This window comes from Erpetoichthys calabaricus, chromosome 2 (genome assembly GCF_900747795.2).
Source record: "Erpetoichthys calabaricus chromosome 2, fErpCal1.3, whole genome shotgun sequence".
Lineage (NCBI taxonomy): Eukaryota > Metazoa > Chordata > Cladistia > Polypteriformes > Polypteridae > Erpetoichthys > Erpetoichthys calabaricus.
In genome coordinates this window covers 308964938-308984334 of record NC_041395.2, presented here as the reverse complement: position 1 = coordinate 308984334, position 19397 = coordinate 308964938, and the positions used below count along the sequence as shown (strand labels likewise).

Sequence of the window (19397 nt, the reverse complement as noted above, 5' to 3'; positions counted from 1 at the left end):
AATCTCGTCTGTCAACCTGTCCATCACCATTGCAAATAAGAAAGGGCTCAGAGCCGATCCCTGATGTAATCCCACCTCCACCTTGAATGCATCCGTCACTCCTACCACAGACCTCACCACTGTCACACTTCCCTCATACGTATCCTGTACAACTCTTACATACTTCTCTGCCACTCCCAACTTCCTCATACAATACCACAGCTCCTCTCGAGGCACCCTGTCATATGCTTTATCCAGGTCCACAAAGACGCAATGCAACTCCTGGCCTTCTCTATACTTCTCCATCAACATCCTCAGAGCAAACATTGCATCTGTGGTGCTCTTTCTTGGCATGAAACCGTACTGCTGCTCACTAATCATCACCTCACTTCTTAACCTAGCTTCCACTATTCTTTCCCATAACTTCATGTTGTGGCTCATCAATTTTATTCCCCTGTAGTTACTACAATCCTGCACATCCCCCTTATTCTTAAATATCGGCACCAGTACACTTCTTCTGCACTCCTCAGGCATCCTCTCACTTTCCAAGATTCCATTAAACAATCTGGTTAAAAACTCCACTGCCATCTCTCCTAAACACCTCCATGCTTCCATAGGTATGTCATCTGGACCAACGGACTTTCCATTTTTCTTCCTCTTCATAGCTGTCCTTACTTCCTCCTTGCTAATCCATTGCACTTCCTGATTCACTATCTCCACATCATCCAACCTCTTCTCTCTCTCATTCTCTTCATTCCTCAGCCTCTCAAAGTACTCTTTCCATCTGCTCAACACACTCTCCTCGCTTGTGAGTACATTTCCATCTTTATCCTTTATCACCCTAACCTGCTGCACATCTTTCCCAACTCGGTCCCTCTGTCTAGCCAATCGGTACAGGTCCTTTTCTCCCTCTTTAGTGTCCAACCTCTCATACAACTCTTTAGCCTTTGCCACCTCTCTCTTCACCTTGCAGCTTATCTCCTTGTACTCTTGTCTACTTTCTGCATCTCTTTGACTATCCCACTTCTTCTTTGCCATCCTCTTCCTCTGTATGCTCTCCTGTATTTCCTCATTCCACCACCAGGTTTCCTTTTCCTCCTTCCAGATGTCACGCCAAGCATCCTTCTTGCTGTCACCCTTACTACATCTGCTGTAGTTTCCCAGCTGTCTGGTAACTCTTCACTGCCACCCAGTGCCTGTCTCACCTCCTCCCAAAACTTCAACTTCCGCCATTTGATCCTTGGCTCTGCCCTCACTCTCTTCCTCTTCTTCATCTGCAACGTTATCATACAGACCGCCATCCTATGCTGCTTAACTACACTTTCCCCTGCCACTACTTTGCAGTCTTCAATCTCCTTCAGATCAACTCTTCTGCATAGGATGTAATCTACCTGTGTGCATCTTCCTCCACTCTTGTACATAACCCTATGTTCCTCCATCTTCTTAAAATACGAATTAACCATAGCCATGTCCATCCTTTTGGCAAAATCCACTATCCTCTGACCTTCTTCATTCCTCTCCTTGACACCATACCTACCCAACACCTCCTTGTCTCTTCTGTTCCCTTCACCAACATGTCCATTGAAATTTGCTCCAATCACCACTTTCTGTACCTTGGGTACACTATTCATCACTTCATCCAACTCACTCCAAAAATCTTGTTTCTCACCCATTGCACACCCAACTTGCGGTGCATATGCACGAACAACATTCATCATTACACCTCCAATTTCCAGCTTCATAATCATTACTCTGCCTGACACTCTTTTCACCTCCAAAACACTCTTGACATACTGTTCCACTGTTCCTTCAGAATAACACCTACTCCATTTCTCCTCCCATCCACACCATGATAGAACAATTTGAATCCACCTCCGATCCACCTGGCCTTACTCCCCTTCCATTTAGTCTCTTGCACGCACAATATATCAACCTTCCTTCTCTCCATCATATCTGCTAACTCTCTCCCCTTACCAGTCATACTGACAAAATTTAAAGTTCCTACCACTCTCCACTCTCTTTACTTTCCTCCTCTCTTCCTGCCTCCGGACACGTCTCCCCCCTCTTCTTCTCCTTCTTCTTCTTCGGCCAACAGTAGCCCAATTTCCGCCAGCACCCTGTTGGCTAACAGTACTGGTGGCTGTCGTTGTTAACCCGGGGCTCAACCAATCCGGTATGGAAATTTGTATTGTTGTCCGCATATTGATTTGGCAAAATTTTACAGCAGATGCCCTTCCTGATGTAACCCTCCCCCATTTATCCGGGCTTGGGACCAGCACGAAGAAACACACTGGTTTGTGCATCCCCTGTGGCTGGGTTAGTAAAGATATAATACAAAACACATATCCTGACATAACATGCTAAAGAAAATTGATATAAAATGTGAACCAGAATTGAGCATTATTATTTTCTTTTAGAAATTTGGTGCTCTTGAAACTCTTTTAGGTCCGCAAGGCCAACACTGAGAGAAAACCAAAAATAGCATTTGATAAAGATGATGACGAGAATGAAGATGAGGGAAAGGAGACTGAGAGCTCATCTCTAACAGGCAGCCTGAGCAACGAATATGGCATCTCAGACCCGGATTTGTACAGCCAGTTTGTCCTCAACACTAAAGAGCAGAAAATCAATCAGGTTATTCTGTTGAAGGTAAGGAGTTGGATACAACGTCTGCATTCCGTGCTGCTATCTGCTGTTCCGAGTGTGAGTGATGTAAATGCTCATGCTTAAAGTGGTTTAACACACTTCTTATAATTGGCTGTTTCTTGGCTAAACTGATGAAAATGTAGTGTCAATGTCAAGTATTATTTTTATACTTATTCAGTAAGTATATTTTTTGTTTCTTTCTCTCAAAATCCAATTCCTGTGTTCATTTCTTCAGAACCTGTAATTTTTCCATTTCTCTTCTATTTGTTTAACAATATTTTTCCTCCATTGATATTTCATATAACTTTTTATTTTTGAGATGCCATTTGTCTTATATGCTAAAAGACATTATGTTCAGCTTTTGGGGTATAAAATTAAACATTCCTTTACAATTTTTTTTTGCTGATTTAACATCTAGGAATTGTTTAAATTTACTTTATGTTCCTTAGGATGTCATTTATCGTATCAAAGAATCATTCAACAAGGAATTTGACGCAGTTTATAAACAAAAGGAACATGAAATAAACCGAGTATTGGACAAAAACCAGCGAATACTGGAGATTATGGCAGATCTAGATATACAGGACACTTTATGGGAACCGCAACTTAGTGAATATGAAAAACCAGAAAGGGTATTCATCGTAGAAGATTCAGAGGTAACAATCAGTAATTTTTTGGGGCTATTTTCAATGTATTTTTCATTTAGTAAAGAAGAGTGGCACTTGGTCACTACTGCTCCCTCACAGATTCAGAGTCCAGGAACATGACCTACAGTATGTGGGATTTTGATCTTTCACCCCATGCCTGTCTGGGTTTTTGCTACCACAGCCCTAGAGAGGTGCAGTTTAGATTAACTGGCCATTCCCAATTGGTCTTTTGTGACTGCGTGTGTTAATCAGCCTGGTGAACTGACAGTTTATGTATGGTTGGTTTGTTCCTGTCATGTATAGATCCCATGAGGTCTGACACTGGAATGAATGTACTGTGGAGTATTTTGAAAATAAATCAAAATATGCATAATATACTGTATGCATGTGTTGTATCCATTTGTACATGTCCTTCAGTTTTTACTTTTATACCAGTAACGGCGTACTGCACGATAATGTGCAATGCATACACTTGACTGATAGTTTTCCTACTCTTTCTCTGTACGTTTAGCATTCATTTGCTCAGAGGTTGCTCAGCAGGTCCAACTTGAGGTTGCTCAGAGGTTGATGCACTTGCTGCTTCCTGAGCAGCTCTTCTTTTCTCCACCCTATCTTTTCGCATTAAAACTGATTAAGTCAGTTTTTGTGTTGCAATTACTTAATTTTTTACTTAAGCTGGCACTTAAGTCTTCAATCTGCCTCAAGAATGATTTAAGATATGAAGAGGTAGAGGAAGTGATGGCGAAGGTGGTAGGGATGAGAATGGCACCTGTACGCATGTGCCGCACTGCAGAGAGTTGATTCTACAATAAAATAAAATAAAAATAAAACGGTATTAAAAATCATCCCCCCGAAAGCGGGCAGTAGAGGTCACGTAGTATATGTGTACTGTGGACGAAGGTTCGAGACAACCGTAGGCAGACACCAATAAAAAGTAAAAAAAGCAATTTCTTTATTCTTGGTGAGAGAGAGACTATGCAGCCCCTGCCAGCTAGTGTCACTGACAGTTACCAGCAATAGCCCCCCTTACAGGGGGTGAGTTTCCCTTTTATTACAGATCTTCAGAGTCAAGATAAGATTACACAATTACTTGAGTGAGTTCAGTAATACGCCCAAGGGTTACAACATAATTTGTTCAAAACAACTTAAGAAGAAGTGAAAGAACCTGTTACTGCTAATTAAACAAAATCACAGATGTTGAAAATAAAAAGATTAGCAGTTTTCCTGAGTACAGACTAAAAGTCAGAAGTTTGACAGAAATGTTGCAAGTTTGATCTTTTAGCTTTGCATGTACACACTTAATTTTGATATGTATGTCTTATTAATAAGCAGTTAATCCATAGCTTATTAATACAAACTAGTAATATACTTATACTGTTAAAATGATTATACAGGTAATGGTTTTTCTCTTTCTCAGTACCAAATTTCAGGTCAACAGGTCAAACGGTAATTTAAAATCCTGGACAGACAAATGGACAGCCACGGTAGCGTATTATATAAGAAGATACGAGTGTATATATATCCAGAATACCACTAGTAACAACAGCCCTCCATAATCTAAAATAATGAAATTAGCAATAAAAATACAAAGGAGAAGGAAGAAAAAAGAGAGCAAAACATAAAATTAAAAATAAGCACTTAAGCACTTTGAGCTACATTATTTGTATGACAATGTGCTATATAAGTAAATGTTGTTGTTGTTGCTCCACTCGACTGGATAAGGTGGTTCATCTACTTAACTTCCTAAAAACATACTGAAAGCATAGTCGACAGTTAGAGAATGCCATACAAAGTCCTAATAATGCCAAAGTCTTAATAATTCAAAGTGTCCAAAAGTGACCCTTTGATCCATCAATCCCATAGGTTTTGTCTTCCATTTTACAAATAGGATTCTGTATGAACTTTTCAGGTGCCTGCATTTTGTTACATGTCAAGATAGTTTAGCAAATTTTTAAAAGCAACATTTTCTCATTATCCATTTACAGCAAATTGGATTTCAATAATGTTTTATTTATGTATTTGTTTTGCTTAATTCATTACCATTTTGGTTCTGTAACAGGTATTGCCATTTTAGGATTTTGTTGCTAGCACAGAATGCTACGTTACTGGGGACATGTTTCTCAGAAGTCGCGCATCTGATGTCACTAGTGTAATGCTTTAAATCGCTGGGCTCACGTGTCCAAAACTGCAGAACACTCTCAAAAGACTCTTTGCTAAAACAAAATAAATGAATTATCTTTGTCTGAGTCTCACAGCTTTTTGACTTTCACTCTTGATTTGTTTTTTTTTTGATAATGATTTGGTCTTGATGTTTAAAGTGTGATTTTTTTTCCAGCAATAAATTTGGTGTGATATAAGGCACAACACACTCCATGATATTTAAAGCATTAGGATCCTTCTCATTAAGTGTTAGACTTTAGTAATTACACAGTCAGCCTCAAGTATTCCAGCTGGCTCATTGCATGTCCTTCATTGTTCTTTCTGAGCTTGGTGTGCAGCCAAGTGACACGCTGTCCTAAATCTACCTATATTGATCTGTAGAGATCTCATTCCATTTTCCAGTTTGTGTTTCTCTTAGATTTGGGTCCTTTTGAGCCTCTCCATTTGTTATGTGCTACATTTGTGAATCCTTGTACCACCACATCACATCTAAGGAACCCACCACTATATATAAGATACACTTATATTATTGCTTTGACTGTTTATTATAGTAACACGACAAATCTCAGAATTTGCCTGTTACACTAGAAACACTTGTTTTAGACCGTGTCATGCTCTAAAATTCCTTGGACAATTAATGGTTTTACAGAATCCAAGGCATTAATTTAACATGTATTTTTGCTTCCAGTAGGTCCAATTAGAAGAAAAACAAAATTGTCTTTGTCATAAATGAGGAAGACAAATGCCTTAAACTCTTTTACTTGGTCAATGAAAAGTAAAGTACTCCTAAATCTAAATTAGTTTAAATATTTTGAAAAAAAATAAGTTGGAGTCAATGTGTTGTTCTTCACTGTGGCGTCCAGGGGAATGCAAAACACCTGAACAATCTCATCAGAAAGGCCAGCTCCATCATAGGACAGGCCTTGCAAACTCCAGAGGCTCTTGTGGAAAAGAGGATGGTGGCAAAATTAGATGAATAATTCTTCCTATTACCTTAAGGGGGCGCTTTAATGGGGTACTTTTAACCACAGGCTCATTCCCCAAGCACAATAAGAAGCACCTCAGGGGATCTTTTCCGCCTGCTGCCATTTTGCAATTCAACACTTCCTCCCAACACCCCATCCTTCATGCCATACAGAAGCTATAGTAAGATCATACAGACTCAATCCACTGCAGTTATTTAAGCATAATATTTATTGTATTGTACTGTATGCTTTTATTCTATTGTCTAATATTGAAACTTTAGTTAGTGTCTGTGTATTCTGCTTTTCCTACAATGTGGTTTCTTTATGTTTAATTTTTTTTCTCTAACTAAAGGTTAAGGTTGAAAAATTCCTCACTCCAGAACAGAAGCTGAAAGAGGAAGAGAAAGCTAAGCTAGAAGAGCAAAGAAGACTCTTAGATAAGGTACTAAAATGGAAAGCAACTCCATTGCACAATTGAAATCATTTACTATCAACAATTTAATTTATTCATAAATATGGAAAGGAGGTGCAGTATTAGTGCTGCTGACTCACAACTTCAAAGATCTCCACTTGATTCTTGGCTGGGTCACTGTTTATAACTACTTGGGTTTTATGGGGATTTCCTCTCACAGTTTATTTATTTATTTATTGATTGATTGGCTCTATTATCCACTCTGTGAGTCCATATTCTTGTTTTTTATGTTCCTGCTGCTGTATACATTTGAATTTCCCCATTGAAGTAGTAAAGTTTATCTAACTCAATCTAATCTAAATTGATCTTGAATACAGTCCGGTCCATTAAGTACTTGAACAGTGATACAATTTTCATAATTTTGGCTCTGTGCCCCACCACAATGGATTTGAAATGAAGCAATCAGGATGTTACTGAAGTATAGACTTTCAGCTTTACTTTAAGGGGTTTTCAAAAAATATTGTATGAGCTGTTTAGAAAACATTTTTATACATGGTCCTCCCATTTCCAGGGGCTCAAAAATATTCGGACAAACTGACATAATCATGAATGTAATAATCATTTTCAATAGTTGGTTGAAAATCCTTTACAGTCAATGACTGTCTGAATTCTGGAACCCATGGCCAACTCCAAGTACTGAGGTTTCCATTCTAGGGGTTACTTTACCAGGCCTTTATTGCAGCTGCCTTCAGGTGCTACTGGTTCATTGGCTTCCTGACATCAGTTTTGTCTTCAGTAATTGAAATGCATGACCAACTGGGTTGAGGGCAGTTGATTGACTTGGTCACTGAAGAACATTCCCCTTCTTTGCATTGAAATGCACTTGGCTTGCTTGTGCAGTAGATTTTGGATCATTGTCCATGTGAACTGTGAAGCGTCATCTTTTCGGTTCCGTAGCATTTGGCTGAATCTGAGCAGTTAGTATAGACACCGTGTACACTTCAGAATTCATCCTGCTACTTGTGCCAGCAGTCATATCATCAATAAACACCAGTGACCAACTCGCATTGGCAGTCACACATGCCCATGCCCTAACACTGCCTCCACCATGTTTCACAGATCATGCGGTATGTTGTTTCTTCTCTTGACCATTTTCTTCTCTGTCCATCTTTTTGGTATATATTGATCTTAATTTCATTTGTCCAAAGAAAACTGTTTCAAAACTGGACTGTTTTTTTACAAACATTTTCTGGCAAAGTCTAATCTGTCCTTCCTATACTTGATAGCATCCAAATGCAAATTCCACCCTTGGAATCAACTTCAGACCTTCTACCTGCATAATAGTTAATGAAATAATAAGGGAACTGCTCCGACCTGGCTTTGGAACAGCTTGTCAGTCAACTGTCCAAATACTTTTTAGCCCATTAAAATGAGGGGACCTTGTATAAAAATGGCTGTCATTCCTGAATGGCCCATAATATATTTCTGTTAAACTCTTTGAATCGATGCTGAAAGCCTACATTGTGGTGGCGTATATAAAAGTTGTGTCACTGTCCAAATGCCTAAAGGACCTAACTGTAAGTGAGTGTACCCTATCCATGGCCGAGTCCATTCTTGCCTGAGACTCTTTGCCATAGAAATAACAGGGCATGAAACATGAACGAATATTGTAATGAGTGGATAAATACAATAGAGAAGGCGTTAAAGCTGTAGGATACTTCAATTATGAACAATGCATAGTACAAGTGACTAACTAGGAACATTATTATGTCTTTGCAAAGAGTTTTTTAACAATATATCCAGCCTCAGTCAACATTCACCTCTGTGTCAATTAAAAAAAAAAAAAAAACAAGCCGGGATATTTTAGGGTTCCATGTTTTTGTCCTGCTTACGTTTTGCTTAAGAATGCTATTAGTTATGAGCTGGTTTTAGATTCATTCCTAGACTCACCAGTTTGCTCTCATTTGCTACAGGGTGACCAGGCCAGAGAAAGAGCTCTAGATGACATGATGGGTGGCATGCTGGAAGTGAAGACTGAAGACGTATTAAAAATTGTAAGATGCTTGAGCACCAGAGTACTCCTTCCTAAGTAACATCTGTTTTCTTTGCCTGGCTGTTTTGATTTTGTTTATTTTTGCTGTTTTTATAAATTGCATCAGCGATATCACCACTTATGACAGTTTGTGTTTTTGCTCTGATGGCATCACATGTCTTCAGGGGTTGTGGCATACTTGTGTACATGTGACATCATGTTCGGGTATAGTCATTTGGTCATGGCGGCCATATTTAAAAGAGTGAGCTGTGTGCTCAGACAACTTCCGCTCTTTTGTGTTTTAAAGTAAAATACTCAGCATAAAGAAGGGCAGCTTCTTGAGCAACTGGTTTTCTGGTTTCCTTTTAGCTTTGATTGCTTGATTTCTTCAGGACTTGTACCACTTTTGTTTCTGGCTGCTTTTTAGAATTTAGTGTTAACTGGCTCAGCTTGTCTGACAACTCTTTTGGATGACCCCTGAAAACAAATCCACTTGCATCCCAAAATAAATAAATCTGTTCACTGCCTGTTTGCACAAGCATAGCACTGCCTTTTTATTGCATGTAAAGGTATAACTACATAGGTATGAACCTCAAAGTAGATTTATTTTCTTACCATATTTGAAAATTAAGTATTCTGAAAAACTGTCATCTTAATAGAAGGGTCCCACAAGCCATATTCTCACACACCTTGTTGTGTACTAAAACTTTCTGTGCAATTTAGGCCCCTGGAGCCCTGTCATCGCCAACATTACAAGGAGGAAGACGGTAAATCAAAAACAATTCACATTTTGCTAATTACGGGTAGACATGCAAGCATTAGTATTAATATTAACACACCAACTATTTCCTCTTAAGCAGCCTATTGAAACTCAAGCTCTCTTATGATTAAACCAGTGGCTCCTGGACTTGATCTTGGGGTCACCCTGTACCCGTTGCTTTCTGTTTCAACTATTTTAAGGTGGGGACCAACTGCAGCCTTTAAGTCAAATTATGTGGATCAGTGTGCAATTATCCTCACTTTAATACACATGAACTCTCTTTATGCAGTTTATTCATTTTAAGAATTTTTTTCTTGTTCTTCTCAATAGCTTCCATTAAAAATAACAATTAAATCAGTTATCATTGATGCAGATACGTGTCCTAAACATTAGTTTTTATTTCTCTTCTTATTCTCAGAATGCTTGTAATCATTACTAACAGACAATGTGAAGGAACCAAAAAGGAAAGATCCTAACATGAACTGCAGACAATTTTATCAATTTATGAGAATAAAACACAAACTTATTGGCTACATTTAGCTACGTTGGTAGGGACTTCTAGATTTGTACATTATATGCAGAAAAAAACACAATAACATTGTGAATTACTTGTGTAGTCTAATTACAGACAGAAATTAGTCCTTGATGAAAGAATGTATTGGGCTGAAATCCAGCACACTGTGAGATCCTTCAAGAGTGAGTGTGGAAAATACCTCAATAAACTAAATAAAACCTCAATAAACCATATTTGAGTTTCTGTGGGCCACCTCTTGTATAATCACTCCCACATTTACACTCTCTCTTCTTGTTTTCTCTTTTCATAGCCCATCTGCAACAGCTAAACATTGTGACCCTAACTTGAATATTAATAAGCCATGTGGACATCAACTGAAGCCAATAATACATACATTTTCTTTTGTATTTACTGTCAGCTGTTTCTATTTGTATAATTTTCTTTAGGACCTGTGCACTTAAGTTGCTAGTCCCTGTTACTTTCATTGTGCTCAGTCTAATTTGTCCTATTCATCTATAGTATTCACTGTAAATCATTAGTTCAACGAAAAAGACACTGAGGTCTAAAAACTGTCAAAAAATAAAACCTTTTTTAGACTATTGACAGTATAGCAATTTGTCATTTAATCCATCCATCCATCCATTATCTAACCCGCTATATCCTAACTACAGGGTCACGGGGGTCTGCTGGAGCCAATCCCAGCCAACATAGGGCGCAAGGCAGGAACCAACCCTGGGCAGGGCGCCAGCTTACCACAGGGCACACACACACACCAAGCACACACTAGGGACAATTTAGGATCGTCAATGCACCTAACCTGCATGTCTTTGGACTGTGGGAGGAAACCCACGCAGACACGGGGAGAACATGCAAACTCCACGCAGGAAGGACCCGGGAAGCGAACCCGGGTCTCCTTACTACGAGGCAGCAGAGCTACCACTGCATTTGTCATTTAATATTTGACATAATTTGTCATATTTCTTGTTCAAGACTTTACAGATAAAATGAGCCTAGGCATTTTCACTCATTTTTTGAAATAAATTGGCAGGTTCTGCAGGTGCTTCCTATATAATCATCATTACTCAATAAATAATACAATTTCAGTCAGATACTAAAGGAAAATTGAGAAAATTATACATAATAAAAGTAAACAGCTACCTAAAGACTGTGTTTAAGACATCAAACTAGGATGATGCATTTTCAATACAGAGGTCTGTAAAGGTCAGGATACCAAGTGACTTTCATGAATTAAATATCTTACTGTCTAAGGATGGCTGGAATAACTGATTACCATTTGTGATCAGTGAAACACACAAGTTTCATTTTGCTTATAGTTTCTTGAAATTGTCCCTAAAATTTGTTTTGTATTTGATCATGTAATTGTGAAATACAAAACTCACTAAAATTCAAAAATTTTCACTTCAAAAGATGTTTGGATGGAAAATAAGGAATGTTGCACCCTAAGGGTTATTTTTTGGCCAAAACTGCTGTCTCCTTCCTCGGCCATCCAGCTACAATACTACAATACCTTACCCAGGGTGTAGAGATGAGTTTAGTAGTCCTGCGCTGTGATTAACATATGTCATGTTATTTTTTGTTTTAACAGGATTTAAACTTAACTGTGGCCATGGTTAGGGGCCTTTAATATTTTTTTCTTTATTTAAATCTGTATGTTTACATATGGCCTGGCCTGGCTCATATAAAATCCTGGCTCTATAAAAAAAAAATCTGGATCTCACCAGAACTTTGTTTCAATAGAAAGGCAGATGGAACAGATCAAAACTACAAAATAAATATATCTCCAGGAAGGTGGTATTTAATGTAGAGCTGGAAACAAAGATATTCATTTTTCAGTGGAGCCTTTTTCAATCTTTCTCTTTCTGTTTTCTTCGCGTCTTTTCCTTGCTATGCACCACCAGTACATACAAAGCAGATATGAACACTGGCTGCTTTGCGGCCAAACTTGGTAACATTCTTACTTTTTGAGAGTTAATTAAATACAAGAAAGACCATTCATTTCACAATAGAAAAAATGAAACAAGTGTATGCAACCTCTGTACACATTCTTTTGCAGAACATACATTAGCCTATTGTTCAGATCTCTCTTGCAATTTCATTCAGCCTTCAGACTATTCTACTACTTTCTAAAATGATATTTGTGGTGTTCATTATAAAATATCTTTTTATAAAAGTACTAATTATTTTTCGTTCTCTATTATTAACCTCTTCGGTATATAATCACCACAGGCGGCAGGTAGTGTGCTACAGTGGTTAAGGACTTTAAACCACAGAGTATCCAATCCAGTTTCCACATCTATGTGACCCTGAGCAAGGCACTTTACCTGCCAGCATATGTTTTAAAATATATACAACATATAAACAATTGAACAAAAGCTCAGGCTATGAAGAGTACCATATTCAAAATAAAAAGGTACTCTTGTAGGTACATTATTAAAAAATAACCGATAGGAAGGATACTCGATATTAAGGTCCTCAGGTTCTGGCAACCTGGTTGTGCCCCAAACTAACCTGCACTCTTTGAATGACGAGGCCTTCAGCTTTATAGCGCCCAGACTTTGTAACGAGCTCCCGAAATTTATCAGATCAGCTGACTCAACTCATTCTTTTAAAAATCAAATTAAAACTCATTTTTTTAGGGAGACATTTAACTTACACTGACATTCTGTCCATCTTTCTGCTTACCTTCTTTATCCAAATAAATGGTCAGAATGATTTTTGTTTGTATCACAAATTAATTTATTTGTTCATGGTTTTCTTGTAGTATTCACATTTTTGTATTTTAGTGTGTTTTATTACCTTACTCTTTTTCAATAATTTGTATGCCCAGTATGTATCTTTATATAGTGTTTTATGAGAATATTATTTGTATCCAATGTTGTATATACCCTGTTGTTTTTTTTCTGTATTTCTTGTGAAGCCCTTCAAGTATAGGAAAGGTGCTATATAAGTAAAAAGTATTATTATTATTATTATTAGGAAATCCCAAGGCCCGAATTTGCATCACAGCCAGAAGATCACTGGACAGAGGATGAGAGAAAACAATTTAAAGAATATGAGAAGAAAGTAAAAGAGCTTGCAGAGGAACGTGACAAATATAGAAGGGTAACAAACTCTTAAGTAACTCACAAACTTTCCATGACATGGAGATACTGCATAGCAAAAGATGTCTGTTTTAAGGTCTAATATTAGTGTTTATTTCTTTTTTTATCTTGTGCATAAAGTATACCAATCTTTGTAGCATGTAGGATGTATAAATGAAAAAACCTTTAAAATTCAGAAATAATTTGCCAAACAGCTGTTGCATTATAGCATCAATACCAAAGACTACTTGCTCCTGATTTATTATTAGTAGTAATCAAGTGTTCAGTGTCCCACTTGACCAGTTATGCCAGAAGAAAAATATACATTATGTGAAATGACTGTACTCTAAGGCAGACTTTGTGACCTCCTAGTGCAGTGGTTTTCAGTTCAGTTCTGGAGGCCCTCAATGGCAGCAGGCCTTTGTCCTAATCAATTTCTGCTTTTAATTAGATGCCAAGTTAATTTTAAAAACAACAACATTTATTTATATAGCACATTTTCATACAAATTATGTAGCTCAAAGTGCTTTACAGGATGAAGAAAGAGAAAAAAGACAAAATATATAAAAAATAAAATTAGGCAATACTAATTAACATAAAATAAAAGTAAGGTCCGATGGCCAGGGAGGACAGAAAAAACAAACAAAAAAAAAACTCCAGATGGCTGGAGAAAAGAAAATAAAATTTGCAAGGGGTCCGAGACCACAAGACCACCCAGCCCCCTCTAGGCATTCTACCCAGCATAAATGACCTCAATCAGTCCTCATGGTATTCAGGGTTCACATGGAGGAATTACACGATGACGCTCATGTGGACTTCTGGCCTTTAATCCATCAATGTAGGGACTTCATGGTGCTTTGATTAGGTGGTGGTGGTGCAGATCGCCACCACAGAAGACCAGAAAAAGAACAGCAGAGAAAGTAGGGGTTAGAACAGATTTCGGAGCCACCAGGAATGAGAATGATAATTAAATGCATATACAGGATTAAATTACCCAGTTAGTATGTTTTGGTGTCAGCTCTCAAACTACAGAATTTATGTATATTGCTTGAAGATAATATAGTGATTCTTTTTTTATCCTGTTTTTTAAGATTTTCATCATCATAATCATTGTGATATTTACTCCACTTATTTAAGCAAACCTGACGCTGAACTAGCTACAGCCATTCAGAATCCAGTGTCATTTGCACCCATGTCTACTCCACTCATCATTAATTGTCATTATTAGGATACAATTAAGGAAGCAAACTCTGTAGAAAGAAAGGAGAATGTGTAGAAAAATGTCAAAGAGTTGAGCATTTTAGCAAAGATACAAATATATCTACATTCTTATAAGTGTCAATTTCACACTATTCTGCTTTTCTGAATACAAAACAAGAGGAAAAAGACCAGGGGCCTCATGTATAACGCCGTGCGTAGAACTCACACTATAACATGGCGTAAGCACAAAAGCGGGATTGTGCGTACGCACAGAAAAATCCAGATGCAGGAATCTGTGCGCACGCATACTTTCACGTTCTTCCACTACATAAATCCCGATCAGCGTGAAAAGTAACGCACGTGCACGCGCCTTCTGTCCTGCCCCAACTCCTCCCAGAATTACGCCTCTTTGAATATGCAAATCAATATAAATAGCCTTCTGTGAAAAGACAATGGGAAAAGCACAGGGGAAAATATAAGAATTTCAGCGAATACCAAGTGGAGGCAAAGGAAAAACGTACTATTTGTTGGTTTAAACAGTGATATAATCAACAAAAGAAAGTTGATCGAGTGACAGAGTGTCGGAAAAACTCGAAAGATCAAATTCACAAAGTCACACAGTGCCCGAAATAAAAAAAAAAATCACATATCAAAGTCGCCATGAAAAGGCGAGTCGTAGCCCACCGTCTGAGTGTCATATGAAAGCGTAATAGGGTACAAACAAAAAACATAGGCACACAGTGGGAAAAAAGCACGAAATGTCAACTTTAATCTCGAAATTTCCACTTTAATCACGTAGTTTATTTTGCCATTAAAGTAGAACATCATAAACTTCATCTTAAATTTGTTTATTTTACTAGTTTCTCAAGTAGCATGTTAAATGCTTTGTTCTGTATTTGATCTTCTATGTGCTCTATATGTGTGAATCACTACGTGCTTCCGTTCTTTCTCTTTCTCCGACAGGACACAGAATGCATTACATTCGAGATATTACAGCTCTCTGAATAATTAAAATGCTGAGATGTATACGTGATATAATTTTCATGATGATAGGAATGAAAGCATGTTATTACTACATGGGAACACAGTGGCGCAGTGATTGTTCATATCTCAAGCAAGAAGCTTGCTGCACCATGTGCGACCTTCGATGAAATAATTTATTACAGAAGTACTGTCTCTTTCAAACGTACTAACCTCCAATTCCTGTCCATACTTTTCTTTCTCCAATCGCCACACAATCAGCTCTTTAATAGACGTTAAGCCATTGGTAAGCTTAGAATGCCGATTCTTCAAAACTTTTAAGGAACATTGAAATATCTTCGTAGTACATGTTTAATTATTCTATTCGTCTATCCTTCCAGTGTCGCGTCAGCACCAGCAAGAATACAGCGCAAGGCAGGAGCTATCCTTGAACTAGCTATACGCTGCGGCACCGTGTCCTCACATGTTTAATTATTAACAATACAGTTTATTTAAATGAAGTTAAAGTTTTATCTGTATACTATAAGCAACATATTTTGCTGCATTTCATCTTAAAAATGATATTGTCATCATACGCGCTTTATAAAGTAGCGCAGGTTGTGCAATATTATAACTGTAGTGTAAGTTTACAGTGAGGTGATTGTACTTATAAGTACAAACAGTTCTACAAGGAGCACTTGATGGACTGATTGAGTGCGTTTAGAGTTATTGGGATGAAACTGTTTCTGAAACGCGAGGTCCGTACAGGAAAGGCTTTGACGCTTTTTGCCGTGGTTGAGGTAGTGTGTACTTGAAACTGTATACCGATAATTCTCTTTCCGATCAGCTGCTGCTGTGATTCACACTCAGATACAGTGATATAAATACTCCTAGTGGTGCAGTGAGAGTAATATGGAAAAAGATGATCCGCAGTGGCAACCCTTAACGGGAACAGCAAAAAGAAGAACAAGATGCAGTGAGCGTAACAACGCTAAAGCAGTTCTGGTATTTGGAATACTATGGCTATTCCCTGGCCCATTATATTGCTACAGGTTAATCACAATCAGATGCATTACACTAATAAACAATATGCAGTTAATTTCAGTGTATTTATAAAGCCACGTCAGGAATGTGGAGCTAAGAAAGAAAGGATGAGCACACAGGAACAGCAGTTTGACCATTCTGTGGACCATTATATTGTTACAGGTTAATTACAATCAGATGCATTAAATTTATGAACGATATGCGGTTAATTTCAGTGTACTTGATAAAGCCGCCGCCGTGGATGTGGATCTAAGAAAGGGTAACCACACAGGAACAGTAGCACTGCTTTGACGCTGGGTGCCGCCTGTCTGCAAAACTGAGCGGAGAAATTGCGTACGCCAAGGTATGAGTTACCGTGGAAATGTGCGTGGCTTTACGCCAAGTTTAGGTTTTATACATCGCGATTTGAGCATGGAAAGGTTCATACGCAACATTTCTGTGCGTACGCACCGTTTATACATGAGGCCCCAGCTTATTAAATAATGAGATCAAATAAAGACAAAATAGCTCACTGATTGTAAAACTGGTTAGGACAAAAACCTGCAGCCACAGTGGGCAACCGGAACTGCACTTGAGACCCACTGCCCTAGTGGATTAGGTGTTGGCTCCAGTTTACCTGGGTGTAACCCACCTTTGGGTGCCTTCACCAGCCACCACTTTCTCTGTGTATGGCCCTGAATGGCTCCCTACAGTTATCACGCCACTTAAATATAAAAAGAAGTGATCTCTACTGTTAAAGCTCAGTGGGACAGTTTTCACTATTTAAAGGAACCGTGTTTACACAGTTTGGCATGCACTGTGGTACAGTAGCCAACCGCAGAACTTTAAAACAGATTATTATTATTATTATTATTAATTATTATACTTGAAATGTGCACTGGGATGGTGTTTACTTAAAATAATTCTGTTCATATATTTCTCATTGAACCATCTAATCATACAGTAAATTTCTAGACAAATGATACAATAGCACAAGATGATAAACTACCTTTATAATATTAAAACTTTACAAGATGCATATACATTACGGCCATTTTTCCCAATCAACTGTGTTTCAAAACAACAGCCCTGTTAAAAAAGTCCTCTGGTTAAAGATTTTTCTATAAATGCTATTAAGTATGTAATATGTGTGTCGGGGATTTTTTACATTCCTATTAGGTCTGAACTTGTCCAAAATGAATATAACAGACACAGGTGTACAAGGAGATTTTTTTGCTACTTTAGTACATAGATTTATGCTACCTGTGACATTTAATAAAAAAGGAGGTTGATACAATGGGTAGAAGAACGGATAGAGAGACAATTTATGGATGGTCTGCTTAGCTCAGGCCATGAAGGGCTGCATTGGCCACCCGTTTATTTTTCAGATAACTTATGTTTTGTGGACTGAGTGCCTTGAGGACACATAACCATTGTGGCCTTGACCTCCCCACAGATTTATTTGCTCCTATTATGTCTGACAGCCGCATTCAAGTACCAGTTCAGTATGCTGCCTCAATATATTTTACTTTTGCATGTCTTCTGTGTTTTAATCAGATTGTGTATTTGATATTGTATTATAAACTCAGACTTATAAAGCACCCTGGGATCTTGAATTTTCGTAATGGCACTATATAGAATAAATAGTAATTTTGGTATTTCTCAAGTAGATGATATTTTTTTAACATGTTAAACTGTGTTCTTTAGTGAAGCTTTTTTTGTAATTATTTAAAATTAAAGTGCCTGTTGTTGCTGCCTAAAATTGGGTATTTGGGTCACTGGTCCAAAAGTGAAAACAAAAACCCTAAAATTCACCACAGTTTCATGTTTACATTTCAGTAAACATGCCCTCCACCTAACACAAAAAGGAACTAGAAATGACACATTTTATCACAGATTCTTGGCCGTGTTTTTACTGAGAGAAGAAAACATTCAAAACAACAGTTGTGAAGTGAGTTTTCAATTAAATAAGAAAGGGAAACAACATGAAAACTTGGCTGCTACTCTACAGCACGATACTGCCTTTCTACTTCTTCATAGTTGGACAACTTGCTGGTATAAAATTGCAGCCTATTTTTAGGAAAATCTCACTGTAAACAACAACAAATGCAACATTCACAAAACAAGCTATGAGAAATCATGCCATGGAGTTTAAAGGCTGCCACGGAGGGAGACTGACAATAAGATGAAGAATACAGTCAAACGTTTTTAACCCTTCGGGCCGAAGGGTCCCCAACTATGCCGTAGTACATAACCCTTCTGCCTGAAGGGTTACATAGCTGGCAGCCCAGTATACGGGAGAGGTAATACTAGTACTGCTTGATGGTCCCTTGTTATTATTCACTATTCATTTGTATTCAGTTATACTCAACGAATGAGAACTGCATTTGCCAGTCACATGGTGTTGGATCCTTTCTTCGTTCAGTCACAAGTGCTGTTGACTGGTGGTCTGACTACACTGAACATGGCAACACAATGCCGTCTTTTTTGTTTTTACTATCACAGTGTGCCAAGTCTATGTTGTTTTTGTAGATAGACACATTGAATTAGAGTACCAAATTTTAAAAACATGGCTAAAAGGAGTACACGTATGACTGTAGCGGAGATATTAGAACATAATTTTCAACACTCTGACAGCAATGATTCCGACATTGATGTTGAAGATGTAAAATAAGCTTGACAATTTGTCATATCTTATTGGGAGTAACCACTTCCCAGGTAAACATCCACACGATGGAACTGGCTTGGACAAGACATCGTAAGTGAAGAAGTGCAGAGTGTGTTACACTTGCGGACTTCGTACTGCTAAAGACAAGCCCATTACAACTACTTGGATTTGCAAAGGCTGTCCATCACAGTGGGCTATGCACTGAAGACAGCTGTTTTGAGGATTATCACACCATACGTTACTGTAAACTTCATACATCCATCCATTATCAAACCCGCTATATCCTAACTACAGCATCACGGGAGTCTGCAGGAGCCAATCCCAGCCAAT

The 19397-nt window shown here is 38.0% G+C and overlaps 2 protein-coding genes across 2 annotated transcripts in view; one reads left to right on the top strand and one right to left on the bottom strand.

Annotated features, from left to right (window-relative positions):
- The window catches only part of atp5md (ATP synthase membrane subunit k), a 550207-nt gene that overhangs the window by 485127 nt on the left and 45683 nt on the right, over nucleotides 1–19397 (bottom strand). The gene's annotated exons all lie outside the window — the stretch shown is intronic.
- Nucleotides 1–19397, top strand: part of cfap43 (cilia and flagella associated protein 43) — an 80145-nt gene that overhangs the window by 33330 nt on the left and 27418 nt on the right. Inside the window, exons 23-27 of the mRNA XM_051922615.1 lie at nucleotides 2425–2628; nucleotides 3075–3281; nucleotides 6750–6839; nucleotides 8783–8863; nucleotides 13113–13238. Coding sequence (XP_051778575.1) covers nucleotides 2425–2628; nucleotides 3075–3281; nucleotides 6750–6839; nucleotides 8783–8863; nucleotides 13113–13238 — 708 coding nt within the window. The remainder of the gene's footprint in view (nucleotides 1–2424; nucleotides 2629–3074; nucleotides 3282–6749; nucleotides 6840–8782; nucleotides 8864–13112; nucleotides 13239–19397) is intronic.